At 44.2% G+C, this 27029-nt stretch overlaps 1 protein-coding gene and 1 pseudogene across 2 annotated transcripts in view; one reads left to right on the plus strand and one right to left on the minus strand.

The window, feature by feature from the left end:
* LOC138663476 (gastrula zinc finger protein XlCGF57.1-like) overlaps window positions 1–9585 on the minus strand; it is an 89566-nt gene extending 79981 nt beyond the window's left edge. The window contains exon 1 of one of the 2 annotated variants that reach the window (XM_069749705.1): window positions 9535–9585. In XM_069749705.1, coding sequence (XP_069605806.1) covers window positions 9535–9561 — 27 coding nt within the window. In that variant the 5' untranslated portion in view covers window positions 9562–9585. Of the gene's footprint in view, window positions 1–339; window positions 479–9534 lie in introns of those variants that run through there. The other variant, XM_069749704.1, reaches the window with a different exon arrangement.
* Window positions 9586–9640: 55 nt separating this feature from the next.
* Window positions 9641–27029, plus strand: part of LOC138666476 (zinc finger protein 84-like) — an 80340-nt pseudogene continuing 62951 nt past the window's right edge.

Below are 27029 nucleotides of genomic sequence, written 5' to 3' on the forward strand. Positions count from 1 at the left end.
ACACACATACTCCAGTACTATATCCCTTTGAATCCTAATACCTCCATTCCTACTCTGAGCTCCAAAGGCATGCCTCATTCGCAGATACTGATACTCCCCTGCAGTCCCAAGGCCAAATTCCGCCTGCAATTGGGAAAACGATTTCAATTCACCTCGCTCAATTATTTGGTACACATATTGAATCCCTTTGCCCAGCCACTCTATCAGTACCCCCAATGCCTCAAATTCCTTCAGATTATTATTATGCCATAACGGCGAATATCTAGTCAAGCCCGTGACCCCACGTATATGCTTCAATCTACTCCACAGCTTGCGTATCAACAGCACAGTCGGATGTACCTTCCCCAGAATCTCCAAGGATCCATCCTCCAAACATTGTACCACTGGCCTTCTTTTTGTCACCACTTCCATCAACCGCTGTACCGCTCCAGATGACCCTTCATGCGCCCAGCCCTTTAGATGCTGACTCTGGGCTGCAAGAAAATACAATTCAGGGTTAGGCAATGCCAGGCCCCCATCATCCTTGGGTCGCTGAAGTGTCTCCAGTCTGATATGCGGATGCTGTCTCCCCCATATCAAATTCCTAAACAGAGAGTTGATCTGTCTAAATTTCCCACGTGGTATCCAAACCGGCGCATTGTGGAGAATATACAGTATTTTTGGCATCAGAATCATTTTGATAAGATTCACCCTACCTACCACAGACAAATGCAGCTTAAGCCAAGCATCCGCTTTTGCCTTAAGGACACCCAAGATTGGAGTCAGATTCTCATGTATATAGTCAGTGACCGGCATAGATACCCATATTCAAAGGTACTTAAATTTACTCGTCACCTCCAGTCGCCCCTCCTCCAGTGGTTCCCCACCCACATCGTCCACCTTAAACAAGATAGACTTACTCCAATTTATCCTAAGCCCCGATACTGATCCGAATCGTTCAATAAACCCAATGGCTCCCTCCAAGGATGCAAACGGGTCAGCCAGAAATAACAAAATGTCATCCGCATACAGCGCCACCCTTTCTTCAATCATCCCATATTTAAAGGTACCGTCACACTAGACGATATCGCTAGCGATCCGTGACGTTGCAGCGTCCTCGCTAGCGATATCGTCCAGTGTGACAGGCAGCAGCGATCAGGCCCCTGCTGTGCTGTCGCTGGTCGGGGAAGAAAGTCCAGAACTTTATTTCGTCGCTGGACTCCCCGCAGACATCGCTGAATCGGTGTGTGTGACACCGATTCAGCGATGTCTTCACTGGTAACCAGGGTAAACATCGGGTAACTAAGCGCTGGGCCGCGCTTAGTAACCCGATGTTTACCCTGGTTACCATCGTAAAAAAACAAACAGTACATACTTACATTCAGCTGTCTGTCCCTTGCCGTCTGGTTCCTGCACTGACTGCTGGCCGCAAAGTGAAAGTGAAAGCACAGCACAGCGGTGAGTCACACAGCGGTGACTCACCGCTGTGGCTGTGCTCTGCTTTCACTTTACGGCCAGCAGTCAGTGCAGGAAACAGACAGCAAGGGACAGACAGCTGAATGTAAGTATGTACTGTTTGTTTTTTTACGATGGTAACCAGGGTAAACATCGGGTTACTAAGCGCGGCCCTGCGCTTAGTTACCCGATGTTTACCCTGGTTACCGGGGACCTCGGGATCGTTGGTCGCTGGAGAGCGGTCTGTGTGACAGCTCTCCAGCGACCAAACAGCGACGCTGCAGCGATCCGGATCGTTGTCGGTATCGCTGCAGCGTCGCTAAGTGTGACGGTACCTTAAACCCCGTCATCTCATCAGACCGTCGAAGCGTAGCAGCCAGTGGTTCCACCGCCAGAGCAAACAAAAGGGGGGAAAGCGGACACTCCTGTCTCGTCCCTCTAGTCAATTGTATGGTCCGTGACAACTCTCCATTCACCCTAACCCTGGCCATCGGCATCGAGTACATTAGTTGAATCCAGGATATGAACTGCGGTCCAAACCCCATTCTTTGCAACACCTGCCAGAGATACCCCCACTCCACACTATCGAACGCCTTGTGAGCGTCTAAAGATGCAATAACTCTCTGGCCACAGTTATCGGATCTGAGTTGCAAGTTCATATACAGCCTTCGTAAGTTGATCGCATAAAGCCAGATTGATCTGAGTGTACCAGGCCGGAAATAACACTTGTCAACCTCATCGCCAACACCTTAGCCAGAAGTTTAACGTCTATAGTAAGCAAAGAGATTGGCCGATATGAGTCCGGCTGTGTCGGGTCTTTCCCCTCCTTTGGAATCACCACTATTGTGGCCTCCCTCATAGACGCCGGTAGCCTTCCACCATTCCTAGCCTCCTCCAGGACCGCCTTTAATTTAGGGATCAATACTTCCCCCAAGTTTTTATAAATTTTGGCAGGAAATCCGTCCACACCAGGCGCCTTCCCATTAGCCATCGACTGCAATGCCCGTCCCAATTCCTCCTCCGTAATGGGAGCCTCCAAATCCTCCCTATCCATGTCACTCAGCCTTGGGAGCTCCAACGCCTCAAGGAGCGCCACCGTGTCTTCCATCGACCCATCTACCCAGAGAGGAGTATAAGTCTGCATAAAAATCTGCAAAAATCTCCAAAATCTCTGAAGTCTCAGAGACAGCAATGCCACTCCCAGACACCAGAGAGTGAACAAAGGAAGTATTTCTCTGGGCAGATGCCACCAGCGATAGCAAATGACCCACTGATTCACCCTCCTGGTAATAGGCCAGATTCATTAATTCCCTCTTCCTTTCAGCCTTACTCAGCAAAACCGCCTCTAACTGACTCTGAGCTGCCTTTAACCTCCTCCCAGCCTCCAGAGTACCCGTTATTACCATCTCATCCTCCGCCACCCTCAACCCATCAATCGCCAACCTCTCTGCCTCTCTCGATTTCCGCTTACATCTACTAATATCCCTGAACAACAGCCCTCTCAAGTACGCTTTCATGGCTTCCCACACAGTAAGCACGTCTACACTTCCCTCATTTATCTCAAAAAATTCCACCAACTCCTTCTTAATCTTCTCCAAGTCTATACTGTGTAGCCAATTAGGGTGAATTTTCCACTCCCTCCTGCTCCCGGTCCGTGTCCCCACCGGCCGAAATTCCACTTCAACTGAACTATGGTCCGAGAGAGCCCTAGGCAAATATCTCACGTCCCTTACCATCGTATCCAGTAATCGGTTACCCAGTGCCAGATCAATCCTAGACAAAGTACCATGGGCTGGCGAGTAGCATGAGTACCCCCTCTCCCCGATATGCCTAACTCTCCATAAATCAATCATGCCCACTTCCCCGACATAGGTCCCAAACGTAGTGATATGTCCCGCCGTCCTATTCTGGGGGGTTTTGTTCTTATCCCAAAAGTCATCACATATATTATTAAGGTCGCCGATAATTAGTAATGGTAACGGTCCCCAACGCTCTACCCTCTCCAGCACCTCTCTTATCTTCTTGCTTGAGTATGGGGGCGGAATATACATTGCCGCTATTCACATCAATACTCCATTCATTTTACATTTCACCACCACATACTGACCATCCACATCTTCCTTTACCGCTACCTCCTCATACTGCACCCCCGCAGGAATCAATACAGACACACCCCTAGAGTACGGCGAGAAAGTAGAATGATACGCCTTCTGTATCCAGCGCCTATTCAATACGTTTAAGCTCTCCCGCACTAAATGCGTCTCCAGCAGGCATATCATTGAGACCTTCTGCTCTCGAACATACTGCAAACTTGCCGCTCGCCGTGTTTTATCCGCCAGACCTCTCACATTCCAACTCAATATTTTAATATACTCTCCCCTCATGTGGCTCATCATTTCTCATAGTATCCAATTTCCCAAGTATGAGCTGTCCCGCCCCTCCCATCCCCCCTGCCCCCTCCCAACTTGCCCCCCTAATCCCCCCAATGTAACGCATTCTTCCTCTCAGCAAGAGTGGGGCTCCACTGCCCACTGCGAACACTGTCCCTCACTTAACCCTCTCCATTTGCGTCCCGCTGCCATAACAAACATAATTTCCCCCAACTTTTCACTTTATTATATCTTAACATTACAATTATATGAGCATATAAGAAAAGTACCAAACCAATTTACAGCACCCACCATAGCCCTCCTCCCCCACATTTAGTAGACGGTACTGTCCCCTCCGGCCAGTTCTCAACATGGCCCAGCAAAACCCCCAGTAGTCGCTCAACTTTTCAACCAATGCTAACAAGCGCAAAACTCTCCGCCAACAACAGAGAAAACAATTTCCAGCCAAATCTCGTCGACATGTCAGTCGCTCACTCCTTTCAGCTTTTTCTCATTGGTGTCAAGCCACTGGGTAGCGTCCTCCGGTGTCAGGAAAAAGTGGGTCTTATTAAAAGCCACCAGTCTCAGCTTGGCAGGAAACATCACTGAGTACTGCACTCCCAGCTCCCTCAGTCGCCGCTTGACTCCAGTAAACTTCATCCGCTGCTTCTGAACCGCAGCGGAATAATCCGGATAAATGGCGATTTTCTGACCTCCAGCCGTCAGATCCTCCATCTCTCTAGCCTTTCTAAGGATAATGTCTCTGTCCCTGTAATTGAGTATTTTAGCAAGCATGGTACGGGGATTCGCTCCTGGGGCAGGAGGCTGCGGCGGGACCCTATGAGCACGTTCAACAGCAAAGACTTTTGTCAACACTGTGCTCCCAATCTTCTCCAGCAGCCAGTTTTCAACAAACTCAGTGGGATTTCTCCCCTCAGTCTTTTCAGGCAGCCCCACTATACGTATATTATTTCTTCTGGATCTATTTTCCAGATCCTCATTTTTGGCAGCGAGCTCGGCTATTGCTTGGGCGAACTTCTTCTCAGCTTTTTGTAATTTCACTATGTGATCTTCTGCCATGCTCACCCTCTTCTCCACCACTCCTATACGTTTGTCAATTTTCTGCAGAGCCGCATTAATCTGTGCCGTGTCCCCTTTAACTTCCTTCATCTGCTGGGCTAGGGAATTCAGGGATTGCTGGCACGATGAAATCAGGGTGATAACATCCCTAAGAGTTGGCTCCTCTCCCTGCGGTATGCCTCCAGGTCCGCCACTAGCCACTGCCATGCTGCCTCCTTCTTTCCCCCTCTGTACCTCATGCTGCTCGGCTGTGTTTGCTTCCTCCACCTCCTGGTCAGCTCCAGCTCCGGATCCTGATTCTGCCTCCTCAGCAGCCTCCACTCTGGCATACTGCTGCAGCTTTGCGGCCAACTCCATGTGCCGCTGACATGCGGCGTTCTCCTTCTCGGCGTCCTCCCTTGCATCGGCGCCATCTTGGCCGGCTCCTGCATCGCCGGTGCCAGCGTCTTTCTGCCGCCTTCTTGTCATTGCCACCGACTCCAGACCCACCGCTCCACACCGCTGCCCTCTCCGGACCTTTAGCCAGCCGGAGGATCATAAGTATCCCCGAAATTCGGGGTTAAAGCAGGATTATTAGTCCTTCTGGCAGCGGGAACGCTTTTCCCTGCGTCCGCTCACATGGCCAGCTAGGACACGCCCCCGAAGTAACATCTTTACGGCTTGAGGATTTTCCGGCTTTAGAAAGTTGATCAGCTCTATCACCTCCAGGATGACTACTGCCACTAGAACGTCGCTGGGTGCTCGCTGCTTGGGGCTTTTCCAGGGGTTGACACTGTTGCTCAGACTGCAACGGTTCCTGCTCCTGAGACTCCATTGTAAAAACGGATATGAAGCATGTGAAAACCCATATGGAGTCCTTAAATAGCCGGTCCCTCTAGGTATCTCCCCCGGATGGGGGTCAGCAGAATTAATCCAGGTGAACTGCCTGGTACATCACACATATGGGAGGCCCCTCCCCCAGAAGCCTGCCCGCACATCAGAGCCTTCCACACAGCTGAGCTTTATACCCTTAATGGCGTTACCTACCCTCAGGGCCCAAATTCCTTGCCATACCGCAGGGCGCCGCCACATCTTTCATGTTGGCCCAACCGCGCCTGTATTGCGCATCATCAGCCCCCGCCGACAGGGCGCCGCCATCTTTACTGCCGCGGCCCTACTGCGCATGCGTCGCACGTCATTAGGCCTCGCCGCACAGGGCGCCGCCATCTTTACCGCCGCGGCTCTACTGTGCATGCGTCGCGCGTCATTAGGCTTCGCTGCACAGCTACTGCATGCGCCATTTGCCCGCCGGCCGCCAAGTCCAGAACCCTACATGTGCTCCTATCGCAGCTCCGCTGCAGGACCTCTGGGGACAGGCCTCCCAAGCATACTTACCTGTACCTGCAGCGATGGGACACGACAAAGACAGCACTCCCCCTGAAGGCTGCTTTCATCTGCTGCTGCCTACCCCCACAGCCCTCTGTTGTGTGGCACCTTCAGCACATTGGCTCGACCATGGAAGGGGAACCCCCGCCTCCAGAACCTGCCTGCCGAGCCTGGGTATTGTCTTCAGTCTTCACTTTCTTCATAAGGCAAGTCTGTAGGGTCCCCTGTCAGGGATAGGAAACCAACTGATGCGGGAGAGAGGTGCCGCCATTTTATCTCTGTAGGTTTCCTGTCCCTGAAGGGCGGATCCCCTCTCTTGTTAGTGCTGTCATGGCGACTGAATAAATAGTAATACATTTTTTTTAAGGCTGGAGTCAGAGTCGGTACATTTCTACCGACTCCGACTCCAACCAAAACTACAGGTCCTTCTCAAAAAATTAGCATATAGTGTTAAATTTCATTATTTACCATAATGTAATGATTACAATTAAACTTTCATATATTATAGATTCATTATCCACCAACTGAAATTTGTCAGGTCTTTTATTGTTTTAATACTGATGATTTTGGCATACAACTCCTGATAACCCAAAAAACCTGTCTCAATAAATTAGCATATCAAGAAAAGGTTCTCTAAACGACCTATTACCCTAATCTTCTGAATCAACTAATTAACTCTAAACACATGCAAAAGATACCTGAGGCTTTTATAAACTCCCTGCCTGGTTCATTACTCAAAACCCCCATCATGGGTAAGACTAGCGACCTGACAGATGTCAAGAAGGCCATCATTGACACCCTCAAGCAAGAGGGTAAGACCCAGAAAGAAATTTCTCAACAAATAGGCTGTTCCCAGAGTGCTGTATCAAGGCACCTCAATGGTAAGTCTGTTGGAAGGAAACAATGTGGCAGAAAACGCTGTACAACGAGAAGAGGAGACCGGACCCTGAGGAAGATTGTGGAGAAGGACCGATTCCAGACCTTGGGGAACCTGAGGAAGCAGTGGACTGAGTCTGGTGTGGAAACATCCAGAGCCACCGTGCACAGGCGTGTGCAGGAAATGGGCTACAGGTGCCGCATTCCCCAGGTAAAGCCACTTTTGAACCATAAACAGCGGCAGAGGCGCCTGACCTGGGCTACAGAGAAGCAGCACTGGACTGTTGCTAAGTGGTCCCAAGTACTTTTTTCTGATGAAAGCAAATTTTGCATGTCATTCGGAAATCAAGGTGCCAGAGTCTGGAGGAAGACTGGGGAGAAGGAAATGCCAAAATGCCTGAAGTCCAGTGTCAAGTACCCACAGTCAGTGATGGTGTGGGGTGCCATGTCAGCTGCTGGTGTTGGTCCACTGTGTTTCATCAAGGGCAGGGTCAATGCAGCTAGCTATCAGGAGATTTTGGAGCACTTCATGCTTCCATCGGCTGAAATGCTTTATGGAGATGAAGATTTCATTTTTCAGCACGACCTGGCACCTGCTCACAGTGCCAAAACCACTGGTAAATGGTTTACTGACCATGGTATTACTGTGCTCAATTGGCCTGCCAACTCTCCTGACCTGAACCCCATAGAGAATCTGTGGGATATTGTGAAGAGAAAGTTGAGAGACGCAAGACCCAACACTCTGGATGAGCTTAAGGCCGCTATTGAAGCATCCTGGGCCTCCATAACATCTCAGCAGTGTCACAGGCTGATTGCCTCCATGCCACGCCGCATTGAAGCAGTCATTTCTGCCAAAGGATTCCCGACCAAGTATTGAGTGCATAACTGAACATTATTATTTGATGGTTTTTTTGTTTGTTATTAAAAAACACTTTTATTTGATTGGATGGGTGAAATATGCTAATTTATTGAGACAGGTTTTTTGGGTTATCAGGAGTTGTATGCCAAAATCATCAGTATTAAAACAATAAAAGACCTGACAAATTTCAGTTGGTGGATAATGAATCTATAATATATGAAAGTTTAATTGTAATCATTACATTATGGTAAATAATGAAATTTATCACTATATGCTAATTTTTTGAGAAGGACCTGTAACTCCGACTCCGACTGCACAGCCCTGGTGCGGGGGATGCCAGTCCTGTGGAAACATTATCCTGTGTCTGTGGGAAGTCACTATTTTGGAAACAAAATACTGTGTCTGGTGGAATGGTGGTACTATGAGAACATTACACTGTGTGGGGGTACAGCGGAACTGTGAGAACATTATACTGTGTGGGGGTATGGCAGTACTATGTGAAGATTATATTGGGTGAGGTGGGATGGAGGGACTGTGGGAACTTTATACTGTGTGTGGAGGTATGGCAGTACTGAGAGAACATTAGACTGTGTGTGTGGGGGTATGGCGGTACTATGAGAACATACTGTGTGTGGGGGTATAGCGGTACTGTGAGAACATTATACTGTGTGTGGGGGTATAGCGGTACTGTGAGAACATCATGCTGTGTGTGTGGGTATGGCGGTACTATGTGAAGATTATACTGTGTGGTGGGATGGAGGGACTGTGGGAACTTTATACTGTGTGTGGGGGTATGGCGGTACTATGAGAACATTATACTGTGTGTGGGGGTATGGTGGTACTATGAGAAGATTATACTGTGTGTGGAGGTATGGCGGCACTATGAGAAGATTATACTGTGTGTGGTGGGATGGAGGTACTGTAGGAACGTTTTACTGTGTGTGGTGGTATGCCAGTACTGTGGAAACATTATACTGTGTGAGCGCCATTATATATATTGCATAAGGGGTGTAAAAAGGAGGGTCATAAAAAAAGACTCCTCAGGGCTGTGCTGCATTTGTACAAATACTGCCATCTGCCGTCCAGACGGGACCATGTGACATCAATGGGAAGAGGGAGGTTTCAGGGAGGAAGAGTCTAGATGGTGCACCTGGTCAGGAGACCTTGATGACGCAGTTACTGATATTATAAAGGCCAGAGCCCCAAAGGCAGAACAGATTTGGCGCCAAGCAAAGGAAAGGGGTGCGGGGAAGAATCTGAGGTACCAGCTCATGGTAAAGTGCCCGAGCCAGCTGGTTGTGGGGCAGAACCCTGCTTACAGGGGCATAATGGGGGCACTACACTGTGTGGGGGCCAAGAAAGGGGCCCTGTACTAGGAGAACAATCCGTTCCCTCACTTCCTGTCCTCCATAGTTGGGTCGTGTGTAACTATTACAGGAAACGGAACAAAAACGTTATGATTCTTATAAAGGGGCAACAACAACCCCAAAAGAGTCTTAGTGCAGAAGGGGTTAATGTCCCCGCGCTCATTAATGGGGAATCTCCACCTACCTCCACCCGCAGAGCAGCACTCCACATATACGGCCTTTCTGTGCGCACAGGACCTGTGATGAGGTCACAGGAGGGGAGGAGTCAGGGTCACATGATCACAGGCCTCAGTGTATGCAGGACTCTGCTGTGCTGACAAGTATTCAGCTCGTCTGCTGGTGCTGCTCCTTTAAGAACAGGTAACGTTGCAAACAGTAGAACAATTCCCCCATTAAGTGATTGGATCCCCCCAGATCTTTCATAGACCTTAGTGATATTACAGATGGGAGATTCCAAGAGCGCTGGATTCAGGGGTAATCCTAGTGCTGACTGAGCCGTGCGCCTCCATCTAAGAGAGCGGCCTCAACCCCAGACGATGCAGCGGCCGGAGCAATGTTATTGATGGAGGGAATTTCTGAGAGCAGCAAATTAATAAGAATGTTTTACCGGAACCTCCTGGGGCATCAAGGAAAACCGTCTCCTATTCTCACCTGGAATCTGAGCCATAATTGCCAAATCCCCCGATCTGTGGTCATCAACCAGAAGAGGCTTATTTACTGGGACAAATCCTCTCATCTTTCCCAAATCCTGGCTTTCCTCTCCCAGAATATCTCTGCCCATAACACAGAGGCTGGTGGAGCTGGTGCCGGTGACCTGATGCTATTAGAGGGTCACTACTGATACATCGGCTCCTTTCTTCTAGAGTCAGGAGGACTGTGGTGAATCTGTCGGCAGTGACATTGATGTCTAAGTCCGGATTACCTCTCCTGCGCTCTCTATGAAGATCTTCTCTAGGATATTCTGTGTATTTGTCCCACAGAGCCCGGGGATTGGAAGGTGCACAGGTTGTAGTTATTATAAGGAGCAGGTTAGAAAGCGAGTGAGGGACGCCTCCTGCAATGTCAGGTCCCAGTGTGGACCATCCTCCATCAGACCACGCTTTTGGCATGGCCTCCCTGTAAGTGTTTGTTGGTTCAGCTGTATGTACAGAAGACGCTCGCTTTCCACCTTGGCATACAGATCTACTATACATTGATGAGAAAGTTGCCTCCATTGTTGTCTGATCATTATTTGGTAGGTGTAGACGTCCATAGCTGATATTTTATTGGTTGGTTTATTGGTCGGCCTCGCAGTGTTGGGATCAGTCTGCCTTAGATTATAGTGATCGCCATCTTGGCCATTCCACGATATTAGAGGATATTGCAGAGCATCATATGATCTATGTGTTTCTGTAATATGCTGAACATGTTCTCTACGTCACTGAATAATTATATCTCGGCTTAGAAAGTCCCGTCCAACCATTACAATAGCTACTTCATTAACACCGGGGGAAGTAAATCTCCTTTTGTGCCACCAGCCGGTGTCTTGTCTGCTCTTATTACACCCTGATATTCCGCACTTGGCATTATTTATAAGGCTGTTTTATAAAGGTTTACTAACTGATTGTGTTGATGGAAAAATCTTTGCAGATTCAAAGCAATGTCTATTAGTCTCAGGTATAACTTCACAAGGTCACTCAGCTTGTATCTGTTCATTTCCCAAACAGTAAATTTGTAAAAATGTTGGGTCTTGATTTGCTACAGGAAGCATCAAACCTACTGTATTTATGATATATTTGTCCCTGGACTTTAAAAGTCAACATAAATCCTGCTTCAAGTCCAGCTGTCCTACCAAAGGATGTCATCTGGGAAGATGAATTGTATCTCTTAATAATTTGCAGTAAATGAAAGAAGTGTTTCGAGATATAGACTTAAAAGTGGCAAACTGACATTACCATTGACCACCACATACCAGGCGATTTAAAGTTAAACATTGTTGCTTGACAGTGTTCTCATATTACATCCATTTTGCTTACTATGACTGTCAGGTGTGACCTATAGTCCTGAACTGGGTCGTAGTTAAACACATCCAAACTCAAGTCAGCCTGCCTACATCATTTTGACGACATTCATCCTTTTGTTCAGATGTTTCCACATCCCTTGATTCAGCCTGTCTCATTTATTTCCTTTGAAGCCAGGACTAACATTGCTCACTTGTCTCAGCTGTTTGAGACAGTTTTTCTTTCTTAGCTTTTGGATTAACTTGCCCAAAATAGATCGTGTTTTGGGCGGCATTTAAAAAAAACAGTACTTAGTATTATGACCCTTAGTAATCACCTCACGCTGATTAGAGCTGTAATAAGTTTATCTCTATATATTTAAAGCAGTAAATGTGAGACTACCTCACAGTAAGACTAGTTGTCCATAGCAACCAATCAGAGCTCAGCTTCCACTTTATATCAGTAGCTTCAATGGAGAAAGCTGCACTCTGGTTGCTGTAGGTAACCAAAACAATCTTACTGTGAGGCAATTTTCTTAAATGAGACCCCAGTTACTTTTACAACAGATATTGCTATAATTACTGACTCTAGAGTGACTTATCAGGTTGCCCACCTTAGCGAATATATGGTTGCTTCCTTTTTAAGAGCAACTCTTTGGGCCCGCTCCTTCTAGATCTTTAGGACCTTTTGGGCAGCAACTGTCAATATGCATTCAACACACAGACACCCATTTTATCCTTTATTTCTATAGAGCTTTAATTCTGGGGCCAAATCTTGTAAAGGGGGGGATATTTAGAGTTTTAATGTTTTAAGGATTTTAGTCTGGTGTAAAAGACGGGCCATGTAAAATTTCCCTAAAACCAGGTGAAAAATGTGGTTTTGTATCCCACGTGCTTCAACACAAAAGAGCAAGAAGGCATACAAAAGCAGGGATACCCCTATAGTATAACAATTTGCATTGGACCAATTCACACGAAACCACAAAAAAATGAAAAAGAATATTTTAAAAACATTTAAAATCTCCAAAGATAGTGCAAAACATCAGGAGCTACGGTCTTGCCTTAAATCTCAAAGGTGAGCATACAAATAAATGTGGGATGCAAATAGAAAGCTCTGCACAAAAGCATTAAAGATTGGCACCAAATATAATGCAGTCAAAATATAAATGGCAATACTAATAAATAACAGCAATATTAATATCAGAGACTGTATAGATATATAAAGGTACCTCACATTTAGATATAGGAGAACACGTACATCAATTCACACACAAATCTATATAGATCATGAGGCTCACTAGGAGCAATCTATGTGTAGAGATCTATTGCAAACCAGATTGCCCTATTAATTATAATTTTAAGTACCAACAAAAATACGGCTAGACAAGCTTATTGGACACCATCTATAGCACCACACATAGGGGGCAGTCCAGCAGGTACAGGCATGGATACCGTCTCCTGAGGTAGCCCGACGCGTATCGTCACCATTGTGACTTCATCAGGGGTGGAAGGAAGTGTAGTGGTCAGTGTAGAACAGATCGCTTTATATAAATATACAATGCAATTATCGCTTGGTCTCAACAGCTGTTGAGCTTACCGCATGGTTTTGGCGGTCCCTATTATTTAGGGACTTGGTAATTCTGCCTTACTCTGAAAATTGAATGTAATTTCAGTATGGTTGGCTGATAGGTTGGCACCAAATATATTCGTTAGTAGTGCCCTTATAAGAACCTCCCTAGTGGAGAATATGTTAGCTTTGGGTAGGTAATTTTTATTATGTATTGGGTCTCGACTTTTGTCCATTTTTGATTGGCAGCAAATATAATTTACTGTCTTGTCCCGTTGACATGATAGGACCTGTTGCTGCTGTTACGTGGCCTAGACAAATTAAATAAATTTTGTTCTTGGAAGAACATGTTACATATACATTCTGATTGTGGCACTTGCAGCCAAGGGGGTTTCTCCTAGATGACACCCAGATTAATTGTATTTACCAGCTTTTCGATGTGATACCTCGTTGTTGTAATCCATTCGGTGTTATAACAAGGAGAAAATGATCAATGGTAGTGCACATTGTGGCCTACTAAGACTACATGTAAGATCAGAGTAAGTAGCCTCTACATAAAGGATGATTATTATCCTTTTTCAGATGGTTTCTGTTTATATAAAAAAAGTTTAGAATTTAAAGGCGTCTTAACTTTGAATAGGTCTTTATCCCCTACATCTCCTTCCAGACCAACTATTTGTGGCCACTATCCATTTATATGCGCCTGGTTATATCTCTTCAGGACCTGTACTTATGTCCATTTGTGTAATATATAATCGCCTACACATAGGAGGCTCATTTGAATTTTTGAGGTCATCACTATAGATTCCACTAGTGAGAGAGCTTATTGTCTCTAAAACTCAGATAATGTGTACAGTATGTGGTCATGACGTGCCTCTCTCTATTTTATTCATTTGCGTAATGTTTACTTTGCCACAGCAATGCAACATATTGATATTCCTCCCCTGGTGGCAAGAAATAAAATTATAAGGACTCTGTAATGGGATTATATGATAACTCTATATGCGGCTTTATGGGTTTTTCTCTCTGCTTGGACAAGATCAGCGTCCTGACAGCCAAGCGCAGTGTTTGATAATGTTGGCTGTCATGACAACTAGAGCGCTTGCGCACTGATATTTCCATACTTTCGGTTTTGTCATCATGAGTGCGCCGTCATATATATCTATGTCCCGGCATTTCTATTAGAGACATGATATTTTGGGTTACTATGACAATTATAGCACATGCGCACTGTTGACCTAATATGTCTGGGGAGATACTTCCGGTCTATCAGCGGTGTCGCTGTATAGACATGTAGCACAGTGTTTGATAGTACTGGCTGCCATGACAACTATAGCGCCTGCGCACTGTTATTCCAACACTTCCGGCTTGTCACCACGAGTGCGCCGTCATCATATATACCTATACCTCGGCATTTTTACTTGACAATACGCGTTGGGCTACCTCAGGAGCCGGTATCCATGCCTGTACCTGCTGGACTACCCCCTATGTGTGGTGCTATAGATGGTGTGCTATAAGCTTGTCGAGCCTTATTTTTGTTGGCACTTAAAATTATAATTGATAGGGCAATCTGGTTTGCAATAGATCTCTACACATAGATTGCTCCTAGTGAGCCTCATGATCTATATACAGTAGATTTGTGTGTGGATCGATGTATGTGTTCTCCTATATCTAAATGTGAGGTACCTTTATTTAGCTATACAGTCTCTGATATTAAAATTGCTGTTATTTATTAGTATTGCCATTTATATTTTGACTGCATTATATTTGGTGCCAAGCTTTAATGCTTTTGTGCAGAGCTTTCTATTTGCATCCCACATTTATTTGTATGCTCACCTTTGAGATTTAAGGCAAGACCGTAGCTCCTGATGTTTTGTACTATCTTTGTAGATTTTAAATGTTTTTAAAATATTCTTTTGCGTTTTTTGTGGTTTCGTGTGAATTGGTGCAATGCAAATTGTTATACTATATGGGTATCCCTGCTTTTGTATGCCTTCTTGCTCTTTGGTGTTGAATTGGTTAAATTTAGACATACTGCAGGTTGATCCCTCTTGATATGATATTATTTGGGTGATGGTGCCCTCTGTTGTGTGGTAAAAATATTTGTATCCCACGTGCTACCGCACACAGATTTTCTGCTTTATATATAAGGATTTTAAAAAAGAAAACTAAATACTGTAATAATAAATCTCCTCATATGTTTCCCTTATTATCTCCAGTAATTGTATTATTACACAGGATTTTTATGATGTTACATCGGCTCATCTTCTTCTCATTCAGGTCTCTACAATATCGGATCCTCTCAGTGAAGATCTTCTATTGAAGAGAATTTTCCTGATTTACCCACCAAGGATGGATATGGACAGAGACAAGATGGTGGAGAGGATATTACACCTCACCCTAGAGATCCTCTTCCGGCTTACTGGAGAGGTGAGAGATTCTGATGACGTCACATTACATCATTCTTATCTATGGGAATAACAGATGGACAGAACTGGAGAGGTGAGGACTCTGGAAATGTCTGTAGTGAGATTTATTAATGTGTCTCTCCATCACCAGGATTACACAGTAGTGAAGAAGACCTCTAGTGAGCGCTGTCAGGACCCTGTGTCTGAGGGATGGGGAAGACCCCTGAGCCCAATCATGGGGCCTCCACCTCACCCCCTGATACATGAGGACATCAATGACCAGAAGATCCTAGAACTCACCCACAAGATGGTTGAGCTGCTGACTGGAGAGGTAACTCTGCTGGGAATGTTGGGACATTACACAGTAAGACTATGAAGGGACCGGGGGGATGACTGTATCATTGTATGTGTCAGGTTCCTATAAGATGTCAAGATGTCTCCGTCTATTTCTCCATGGAAGAGTGGGAGTATTTAGAAGGACACAAAGATCTGTACAAGGACTCCGTGATGGAGGTTCCCCAGCCCCTCACATCACCAGGTAATAGACAGGACTAAACACACACGGCCTATATTTATCTGTATGTAAAGAATGAATTCAGTCCCTGTATGTGTTTCCTCCAGATCTATCCAAAAAGAGGACAACACCAGAGAGATGTCCCCGTCCTCTTCTTCCACAGGACTGTAAACAAGAAGATCCCAATGTTCCTCAGGATCATCAGGTAGATGGAGAGAAGGTGTCATGAGATCTCCCCTATGATGTGTAGACGGCTGTAAAGGTCTTGTGCTCAGTCTTGTCTTATCCACAGTATTATATGTTTTATACTTGTGTAATGAGATTGGTGGAGATGGCAGGATTAGAGCTGATCATAGATGTGACTTCCCCATCTGTCTGTGACTTTTACAATATTTTTTTCAGGGTGAAGATCTGACCCATATTAATACTACAGAGAAATATGTTAGGGGTGATGAGCGGTGTAAAGAGGAGATTCCTACATATGACTACCCAGGTGAGTAGTGACCACTAAATGCAGAGAAGTCACAGATTCTTCTCAGTTATCAACTGTGGCTGCTTTATCGGTGTTATAGTACATCCGTACCACAATCTCCATTTTGCTTCTAGAACATGGCATATGATGCTGTTGGCATCCTCGAACCCTGATAACTTATTGGATGAATCTACCTTCTCTCCTTTCTGTGCTGCTGAATGTGCTTATATGGTCTCTACAAGACCAGGTCCAGTCTTCCTGGACAAACTTCACTTTTATGATCGACAACATTAAATGTGCAGTGAGGCCAAGTGTTAATTTCTGTACAATAACAACAGAATTTCCCTTTATCCTGACTTTTCAATTTCTTTTTAAACCAACTAACTTCAAGGAGGATTGTGATAAACTGCATATATCGTGGCACAGGTGAAATGTTTTATATCTCGAAGCTGTGCGTGGCTGATGGCTGTAATATACATTTACTCACACCTACAGGAGATGTGTTGGCTCGAGTCCTGGTTTCATGGATTCACTCCATGTCTTAAATTACATTATGTTTTCGATTATAAGGAATTCAGATTACTGCACAATGTCTCCTGAAATGGGGGAACTAATACTTTCTTCTCTCTTCTGGTCAGAACTCACAGTAGCTCCAATGGTCCATCACAAATGAGTGCACCTCCATTTTAGTGTTGAAGCACTTAAACATATGTTGTTAAAGATGCAACATAAATTAAAAAGGTATTTTTTTACAAGTTCATTCTGTATAATAGTTTGATTGTGGTGGGATCGGCCTGACTCACTTATGTGAGTCTACAATTCCCTCGTATCTTTAAAAAAAAGTCTCTGTTTCCTCCGCCAAATGCCCGAGATCTATATTTAAGACACATCAGCTCTGCACTATTATAAAAAGTTCTCTTTAAATGTCTAATATTTCTTGAAATTCATCTGACAGACAATATTGGCAATTACGATAGTTTAGATTGCCAAGAGCCACCAAGCCCCATACTCTAATTACCCCGGAAAGGTTTCACCACTAGTTACTCATTTCTTTATTGAAGAAGATTGTTGCGTTTGATAATTTCAGTAGATGTGTTTCTGTCTATATTCAGTTTTTGACTACAGTAGCTATTGGCCAAAATACTCTTATTTATTTCTGTTTTTAATCAGGGTCCATTTTTAAAATCTCACGTGCGTCACTTTATATGGTTATAACTTTGCAATTCTTCACAAAGGATAATAGGAAACAAATGGAACTAGCAAATTATTTTCAAATTTCTCTTGAGTCCGACAATACCCTATAGACCAGTGGTCCCCAACTCCAGGCCTCGAGGGCCGCCAACAGTGCAGGTTTTCAGGATTTCCTTAGTATTGCACAGGGGTTGGAATCATCACCTGTGCAGATGATCACATTACCACCGATGCAATACTAAAGAAATCCTGAAAACCTGCACTGTTGGCGGCCCTGCTATAGACGGTTGTACACTACTGCCTGGGCCCATGGCAAGTTAAGAAGAGAAGGAACGCCATTTAGCAATTTGACTGCGTATCTTTCTGAAATAGCTTACAGTCCCAATGAATTGGGGCACTGTTCGTGGTCACCTGGCAGGCCAAAAAATATCCACCTCGAACAGGCTTGGTACTATCGACTCTGTTTTCCAGATCCCACCGAGTGCCTTGTTCATCACCTTTTAACGCCTATACATAAATCTGGACTTACACAGAGACCCCTAAACTTGAGCCACGATGCTACCTGCTTTTCTGTTGAGTGAGATGAGAAGAAGATTAATCAGGTAGTAATCAGGTAGCTGGGTCATAACCAGAAGGGCAGAGATAATACAAAATCAGAAGACACAAGAGTAGTCCGTAACCATTAGGGATTACAACAAGAAACATATAAACAAGCTGGGAGCTGAGCTCAGAGGACTGAACCAGTAGAGAACAAGGCTATATCTGGCTAGAGGTCCCAGGCACTCTTATCTTAGTGGCTGGACAGGGCCTGTGCCACCCAGAGCTTCTGGCCCCAACGTTTCCTACATCACCGCCTGCAGAATTAATAAGGCAGCTTCTGATGACAGAAGCAGATGTTGCAGTAGCAGATCCCAGAGGAGTTGGGACACACCATTTGCAGAATCCCTAATATAACAAAATGGCAGAAAACCAGAGCAGTAGAAATCCCCATAAAGTGAGTAAATTTTTGAAATGATAGCCCTCTGCGAATTATTCTATAGGGAGTAGTGACAATTTTGATTCCACAGCCAGTGTATGGAAATTAGCACGCAGTGGATGTTGGAGAGTGAAAATAGCACATTTGCCATTTTATTACCCAACACAAAGTGCCCAGATTGTGCTTCAGACATACACACCATAAATTAAGTGGCTTTCTCTCCCTGTAGTAAAGCCAAATACATGGATGCTAAATGTAGTTTGAGCCAACTGCATGGCTCTGAAGTGAGGAGATTTGAATTTTGGGATAGCGGATATTGCTGAATAGGTTTGTGGAAGCCATGTTGCTTTTCAAGAGCATTTGAAACAATAAGAATTTGGAAACCTCTGGTTTTCCATTGACCCATGATGGACTTAAGTTGGGGCTTTTTTTTGTGAGGTGAGTAAAGTTTTTATTGGTATAATTTTTGCCTACATAACATTGCTGGGTGGACTTTTATTCTAAATTTTAGAGGCAGAATGAATAAACAGTTGAACACCATGCTCCACTGGTTCATGCTATCAGGATTTCTATTAGACTGTGAACTGTCATTGTCTTGTGAGTAATTCTTTTTTTACATAACTTGCTAATTTTATGGACAGTTTAAGTAGAAATGTTAACAAATATATAATTCAATGATATTTTATTCAAAAATAATAATTAGTTTTATTTTTGCCAGATGACTGTATCAGGAGATCAGAGGGACAGCTGACATCTTCAATTTTTAAATCAGATGATCTTGAGATCCCACAGGATACAATTGAAGTGAATGCCATGACTCCAGATATACCATCATCCCTTTACAGCAAAGACCTGTCATCTGATCCTTTCAAACAGGTCCTGGCTTCTGATTCATTACCGACTACTAAGGAAAATCAAAGTCACAAAATAAGCAGTAAAAAACGAATTGCTCCAAAAGCAAGAAAGTCATTTTCACCTTTAGAAAATGAAAGGAGTTTTCCCCTTGAAAACTCTTTTCTTAAACATCAAAAAATTCACACAGCAGAGAATAGATTTTCTTGTTCCAAGTGTGGGAAATGTTTTAACCATAAATCAGATTTTGTTAAGCACCAGAGAACTCACACAGGGGAGAAGCCTTTTGTGTGTTCACAATGTGGGAAATGTTTTAACCAGAAGTGCAATCTTGTTATGCACCAAAGATTTCACAAAGGGGAGAAGCCTTTTTCATGTTCAGAATGTGGGAAATGTTTTAACCAGAAATCAGATTTTGTTAAGCACCAGAGAATTCACACAGGGGAGAAGCCCTTTTCCTGTTCAGAATGTGGAAAATCTTTTAACCGGAAAGCAAATCTAAATATCCATCAAAGAACCCACACAGGGGAGAAGCCTTTTTTCTGTTCAGAATGCGGGAAATATTTTACAAATGAATCAAATTTTGTTAAGCACCAGCGAACCCACACAGGGGAGAAGTCTTTTTCCTGTTCAGAATGTGGAAAATGTTTTAATCGGAAAGTGAATCTTAATACCCACCAGAGGAGTCACACAGGGGAGAAGCCTTTTTTCTGTTCAGAATGTGGGAAATGTTTTAACCAGAAATCAGCTTTGGTTATCCACCACAGAACCCACACAGGGGAAAAGCCTTTTTCCTGTTCAGAATGTGGTAAAGGTTTTAACCGGAAATCAAATCTTAATAGACACCAGCGTACCCACACGGGGGAGAAGGCTTTTTCATGTTCTTAATGTGTGAAATGTTTCATCCAGAAATTAATTGTTAATAAACATCAGAGACGTCACACAGGGAAAAAGCCTTTTTAATGTTCAGAATTTGGAAAATGTTTTAACTGAACATTGTATCTTCTAAAAGGGTTTGTCCACTACTCGGACAATCTCTTGTCATTCCTCATGTTTGGCCAGGTAAAAATAAAAGCACTCATACTCACCTTCCTTGCTAACGCCGTTGAAGCAGTTTCTGGACTCGCGTTCCTGAGGCTTATGAGGTTATTACATCACATGAGCATTGCACCCAATCAGCACCAGCTTCACTGTTCCCACCTTCAGACGTGTTGAACATCAACAGGAAGCCAGGGGTTTGGCTGCTCTCCGATTTCATATTAATGTTCAATTTGTACAAAGGTGGGGACTGTGACGCCATCACTGATTTGGCAAAGGGCTCCCATGACATAACAACCTCACATGAGCGCAAGTGGCAACACTGCTGGGACGCTGCTGGTATGGAAGGTTTGAATAATTATTTTTTTTTTTTTAACAGGATCAAACATGAATGAGAAGTGGTTGTCCAAGTAGTGAACAACCCCTTTTAAACATCAAAAATCCCACACGGCGAAGCCATTATTTTACCTATAGTATGAAAAATGAATTACTCTAAAATTGTATTTTGCTATCAGGTAGAAAGTATATTTGTTATTGACAAACTGTACAAAAACATATAACAGACGGTCGTATAATTTGATAAGAAAGGGAAATTACTTTAGAACTTACTGTATTTTTTGGACTATAAGACACACTTTTAGCAAGAAAAATTATACCTAATAAGTGAGTGTGTTCTATACACTGAAGGTAGCTTCCTGTGACAGAGGAGAACAATGATCACAGAGAACAGCTTCCTCTCCTCCCAGCGCCACATTTAACTAACTGGTGCAAAGCAGAAAGAAGAGGAAAGTCCATCCGACTAGCTCAAGGACCTTTCAGATCATGTAATCAATCACATGACCTGGAAGGAACTGAATCATGGGGTAATGTATATGCAGTGTATGTGTATACAAATGTGTATATTTAGCACAGTTGGGTATATGTAAATATGAATATATAGCAGAGCTGTGTATATTAGCATATGCATAAACAATCAAGCAAAAGGTTGTGTACCTGCTAGAAATGCATTGGACCTACAAATATGATACACAAAAAGGGTAATAGAAAGTATGTTTTATATTTATAATTATAAATCATAACATAAGAATATAAAAGGAAAACTGGAGGGGAAACCCCAAGAGGTGGAAAATAGTACAAGGGGTGCGGGGTAAGTGTATGTACAAATTAATAGTGATAAATCACCATAACAAAAACACATACCTGATCCAAAAAATAAATAAATACATGATACTGAGAAAATCCAGAATATTATGCCTATCTAGTACAATAAGTGAGTAAATAATTAATTGTAATCTGGTTAGAAAGCATAAAAAGTATGTGTCATGTAAGAGGATCAGTATAGGTAAATGTACTATATATGATATCAAATGTGCAAAGTAGCAAAATAACAGGGTCAGGTGCTGGAATAATTTTTTTCTGTGTATGTCATAAGTTGTGATGAGCGAGCACTGAAATGCTCGGGTGCTCGTTGCTCGGGTCGAGCAGATTGGAATACTCGGTTACTCGACACGAGCAACGAGCCCAATGTAAGTCTATGGGAGACCCGAGTATTTTTACCTCGATCCTCCCGGGGGTCCTTTATAAGGTCTATAAACGTCAGAAAATGATGGAAACACTGCTCAAATGACACAGGAACCTCATGGGGATCACCCCTGGAAGCATTCCTGACTCCTAGGTCACAGCTGTAAGCAATGTTGTCAGAGTTTCACGCCATTTTTACAGGTGCACCAAAAAACAAACAAAAACGTAACCATAACGGATTTTGCTGGGAAATATGTTAAGGTACATCCTTTCCAGGGTAATGACTTGTATGTAAGGCAAAATAATTAACTCCAGACCGAAATGTTCTTCCACCACTTGGGCTTAGTTCAGACGCAGTGTTTTTGATGCGTTTTTCAACTTTAGCATTGCTTTCAACCAATACAAATGCATTCAATGAGAAATGTCATTTAACAACCCTAGCTGGCCATGTGGTGTGACACATAAGAAGACCCATCTTGTTTCATTTACGAAGGAGGGACTCTTAAAGTCACAGGGCCTATTTTTAGAGGGGCATCAGGCGGCATTAATATTTTTAAAGGGCCATTAATAAACAGTGGGTCTCCTATGCTGTTATTGCCTATGCAGTGAGTAGCTGGGCTGCCAAGAATTACAACGTACCCCAATATCCCTTTCAGGAGAGGTACAGGAGGTCTCCTGAAAAAATGTTGCATTGAATACAAAGCCTGCCCTGCTATCAAGTCATATGCACCCCAAGAATCCTTTGAACCCTGGTACTGGATGGCCACAGGAAAACCCACTTTACAGTGCTCAGTTGGTCCTGCCATACAGTTTCCCTATGCATTGAATGCAAGGGCCACCTTGACCCAAATTTGCACGCACCCCAATCCCCCTTTGGAAGAAATATGGAGGAGGGCCTCATAAAAAAAATATGTCCCATTACAAAGGAGCAGGTCTCCTAGACTCGTAATGCCCACACACTAAGTGTGTGGACTGACAAACATTTCCCCATGGGGGGGTACATATTTTAAACAATTTTTTATGGTGATCATAGACACCCTTGCCAAAAAATTGACTGGCTGTAGCAGCATAGAACACGTTCACCCTGGTGTTCTAGTGGCGGTGGATGATGATACGTGGAGGAAGGCCTCATTAAAAAATAGTCATTTAAAGGAGCCAGTCTCCTAGACTTGAAATGCATATACACTAAGTGTATGGGCTGACAAACATTTCCCCATGGGGGGTACATTTTTTTTTAATTGTTTACGGGCATCAAACACTTTGCAAAACTGTAAAGTGGTATCTTACACAGTTGGTGCAGGTTTTTAGTAAAAATATGGCAGACGAATCGTTGGATGAAGTGATCAGGAAAAGGACCATGGGGCTGACAGGAATGGGAATGTACATGATTAATAACGGCGGGGGCTATGGGAAGTATAAGATCCAGGATACAGGCTACAATGATTAGTCATTTAGCCACCACCAATTACCAGAATGTGTTTCATGCCCGTCAGAAGATCGGTGTTACACATGCGCGTGTGAGACTAGGCCTAAAAAATGCCCGTTAAAAATATGGTGCCAAATACGCCCGTGACTGTCTAAAGGGCAAAGTGCAACATATTCGAGAGATGCTGAATTAGAGAAAGCAGATCAGTGTTGGAGTAAATCCAAACAAACTGATGGATGTTAATGAAAAATTAAGTTTATAGAGGAGTGCACCGTCCGTACCTATAAACACACCCGTGGCACAAGCTTCTTCATCTTCCCCCATACATATTACCAATAATATCCAAATGTCACAGTTGACAATTATTTGTTCTAGTGTTCTGAACACTGTTAAAAGAATGCCACTAAACGTAGATAACCACGACCGTGAGAAACACCAGATTTCCTCTTTACAAGATATGGGCGATGATGGTATTGATGAAGATCACCGCTGCAAAAAATGTGCATTAAAGGCCGTGAATATCTGGAAAATCATTTTCACTTTGGCAAACTTTCCCTCTTACTAAAGTGGTACGGAATGATACATCTACAGCTCTCATGTCTATTTAGCGTGAGATGGTTGAAAGATTATGTATTCCGTTTTGTCCATGTAAACTTTTTGAAAGCAAGCAGAAAAGAAGGATGAAATAGTGGGAAGACGTGTGATTTTGGTCTGTAAGGTGGTGATGTCAGGTACAGATAGGTAGATCTTTGTGTTATTGGCGTACTGATGATATTGCAAACCTTGCCATTACATGAGCTGTCCTAGGCCGAAGGTGTAGATCAGGGGTGGGGAATCTTTTTTCTGCCAAGGGCCATTTGGATATTTATACCATGCTTCGGGGCCGTACAAAGTCCGCCCACAAAGTACATCCTGACTCTGGCACTGGTTTCAGGATGTAATCTTTCATTGCATGCCCTTCAGTGTTCAGTAGTGAACACTGTGTGTTTGCTAACAGAGCAAGAAGAAATTAATGAGCTGATTGTACAAAATACACCTCCCTGCCCAAGAATGCGGTCCATGAGAATCTGCTCGGGGGCCTGATAAAAGGTCATCGAGGGACATAAATGGCCCTGGGGCCTGAAGTTCCCCACCCATGGTGTAAATGGAGAAGAGTATGGGTCCTAGAACTGAGCCTTGGGGAACACCGAAAGACAGTGTTCAAGGTGAGGAGGTAGTGTGGGAGATGAAGACACTGAATGTCCCTGTAACAGTCTGGTTTTTCTTTAAAGACTCTGCCGATAACCACAAAAAGGCCATTTGCACCACTGGCCATGCCCGCATCAGTAGGGGTAGCAAAACTACCAACCTAAGCACCACCAGCAAACATGGCAGCAAAGCACCCGACTTTGTTGGTCAAACACCAGGCTCCATGAACAGTGTCTGCGAGTGATACCACTGCTTCTTCCGCTGTTGTGCGTGCAAGGCAATCCCCTGTCCATGGTGCATACAAAGATGCCTCCTGCCCTGCATCTGTAGTTGCATACAAACGCAACTACCACCATCATAAAGTACGTCCACGTCTTTGTCCCAGCGCTGCGTTCAGTTGTCCATACCCCAGTCCTTGGAAAGCAAGTGGAAATATGCAGCCAACGTCATACACTGGCTACAGTACTAAATTCACACATTTCTCATCTGCTTGCGCTTGATATGGAGACGGAAGCTTTCCGCAACCTGATGGCGGAGACTGTCACAAGGTACTCGGTCCCCAGCCGCCACAATTTCTCCCAGTCTCATGGCATTACACAAGCAAGCACATGTCCCACAACCCGTGAGCCAGCACTTGGCACGTCGTCTCCATTTTCCACACAAACTCCTCCCTGCCTCTTCACCATATATATGTGTGTATACGTAGACATATGCACACACATTTCCTATTCTTTTGTATGTTTGTCACACATGTCAGATCACCAAACAAAAGTAAATATTAGACAACGATAACACAAAATACAGGTTTTAAATTAAGGTTTTTATTATTACAGGATAAAAAATCCAAACCTACAGGGCCCTGTGTGAAAAGTGATTGCCCCTAAACCTAATAACTGGTTGGGCCGCCCTTAGCAGCAACAACTGCAATCAAGAGTTTGCGATAACTGGCAATGAGTTTCTGGAGTTATTTTGGCCACTCATCTTTGTAGAATTTCCAAGCATGAACCGCCTTTTTATGGTACGTGCACACGCTGCGGATTTTGCTGCGTATCCGCAGCGTTTCCGCAGCTGCGGGTCCTCAGCAGTTTCCTGTGAGTTTACAGTACAATGTAAACCTATGGGAAGCGCAATCCGCAGTGCACATGCTGTGGAAAAAACGCGCAAAAACGCAGTGGTTTACATTCAATTCTTTGTGCGGAATCCGCAGCGGTTTTACACCTGCTCCATAATAGAAAACTGCAGGTGTAAAACCGCAGTGGAATCCGCACAAAAACCGCGGTAAATCTGCAGCGGTTTTGCACTGCGGATTTATCAAATCCGCTGTGCAAAAATCTGCAGAGGACCATTCTACGTGTGCACATAGCCTAAAGGTCATGACACAGCATCTCAATCACATAGCTCCCAACCGTCCCGGATTCAGCTGGACTGTCCTGTCCCATCTCAGCTGTTCTCCCAACTTCTATACTCGCCTCTCCAACGTTTTCATTGCTTCCATAGCTCCTCGGAGGAGGAGGGTGGGGCTGCTTCTCTCTGCTGAGTGCATAAATTAAATGTAATATTCACTTCCTCTCCCTCCAGTGATCGGTCTCCCCAGGACTATGAACTTCCATCTCAGTGTCTGCAGGCTGTTGCTTTACCAGTGAGCCAAAGCTCACAATGCTGGAGATGGGAGAATTTGGTCATAGTGACCGCTATATTGCCGGCAATGCACTCAGAAGAAGAGTATACATATCCATAGCAATACACTGTGTATACAGTTGTGCTCAAAAGTTTACATATCCCGGGAGAATTTTTGCTTTCCTGGCCTTTTATCAGAGAATATGAAAGATAACATCAAAACCTTTTCTCCACTCATGGTCCACAACCACCACAAAAGACTTCAAGCTGTCATTGATGTTAGAGGGGGCAATACACGGTATTTGGCCGGGATCACACATGCGAGAAACACGTCCGTGTCTCGCATGTGAAATCCAAGCTCTGGCGCCGGCACTCCAGAGCGGAGCGTGGGCCGCATAGGAACACATGGAGCCACACGCTCCGCTCCCAAGTGCCGGCGCCAGAGCTTGGATTTCACATGCGAGACACGGACGTGTTTCTCGCATGTGTGACTCCGGTCTTAAAGAAATGGGGTATGTAAACTATTGATCAGGGTCATTTGGCTTTCTTCTGGCGACCTGACCATGCAGCTTTAAGCGCCTCCTTATTGTGCATCTTGAAACAACCACCCCGCTAGTTTTCAGAGAGTCCAGTATTTCAGCTGATGTTATTTGTGGGTATTTCTTTGTATCCTGAACAATTTTCCCTGCATTTGTCACAGGTGAGGATGTTACCTTTAGTAGCCATTCAACCCCATTTGTGTCAACTACTGTGCATGCTATCAGGCCAAAATCACCAGGGTATGTGAACTTTTGATCAGGGTCATTTGGATGTTTTGGGTTGTCATTATGATTTAAAAAGAGAAAACACAATAGTTTGACAAGAAATGGCTTCACCCAACCACTAACCATGAGTGGAGAAAAGGTTTTGTTATCATTCATATTCTCTGAAA

Source organism: Ranitomeya imitator, chromosome 2, assembly GCF_032444005.1.
Source record: "Ranitomeya imitator isolate aRanImi1 chromosome 2, aRanImi1.pri, whole genome shotgun sequence".
NCBI classification, from domain to species: domain Eukaryota; kingdom Metazoa; phylum Chordata; class Amphibia; order Anura; family Dendrobatidae; genus Ranitomeya; species Ranitomeya imitator.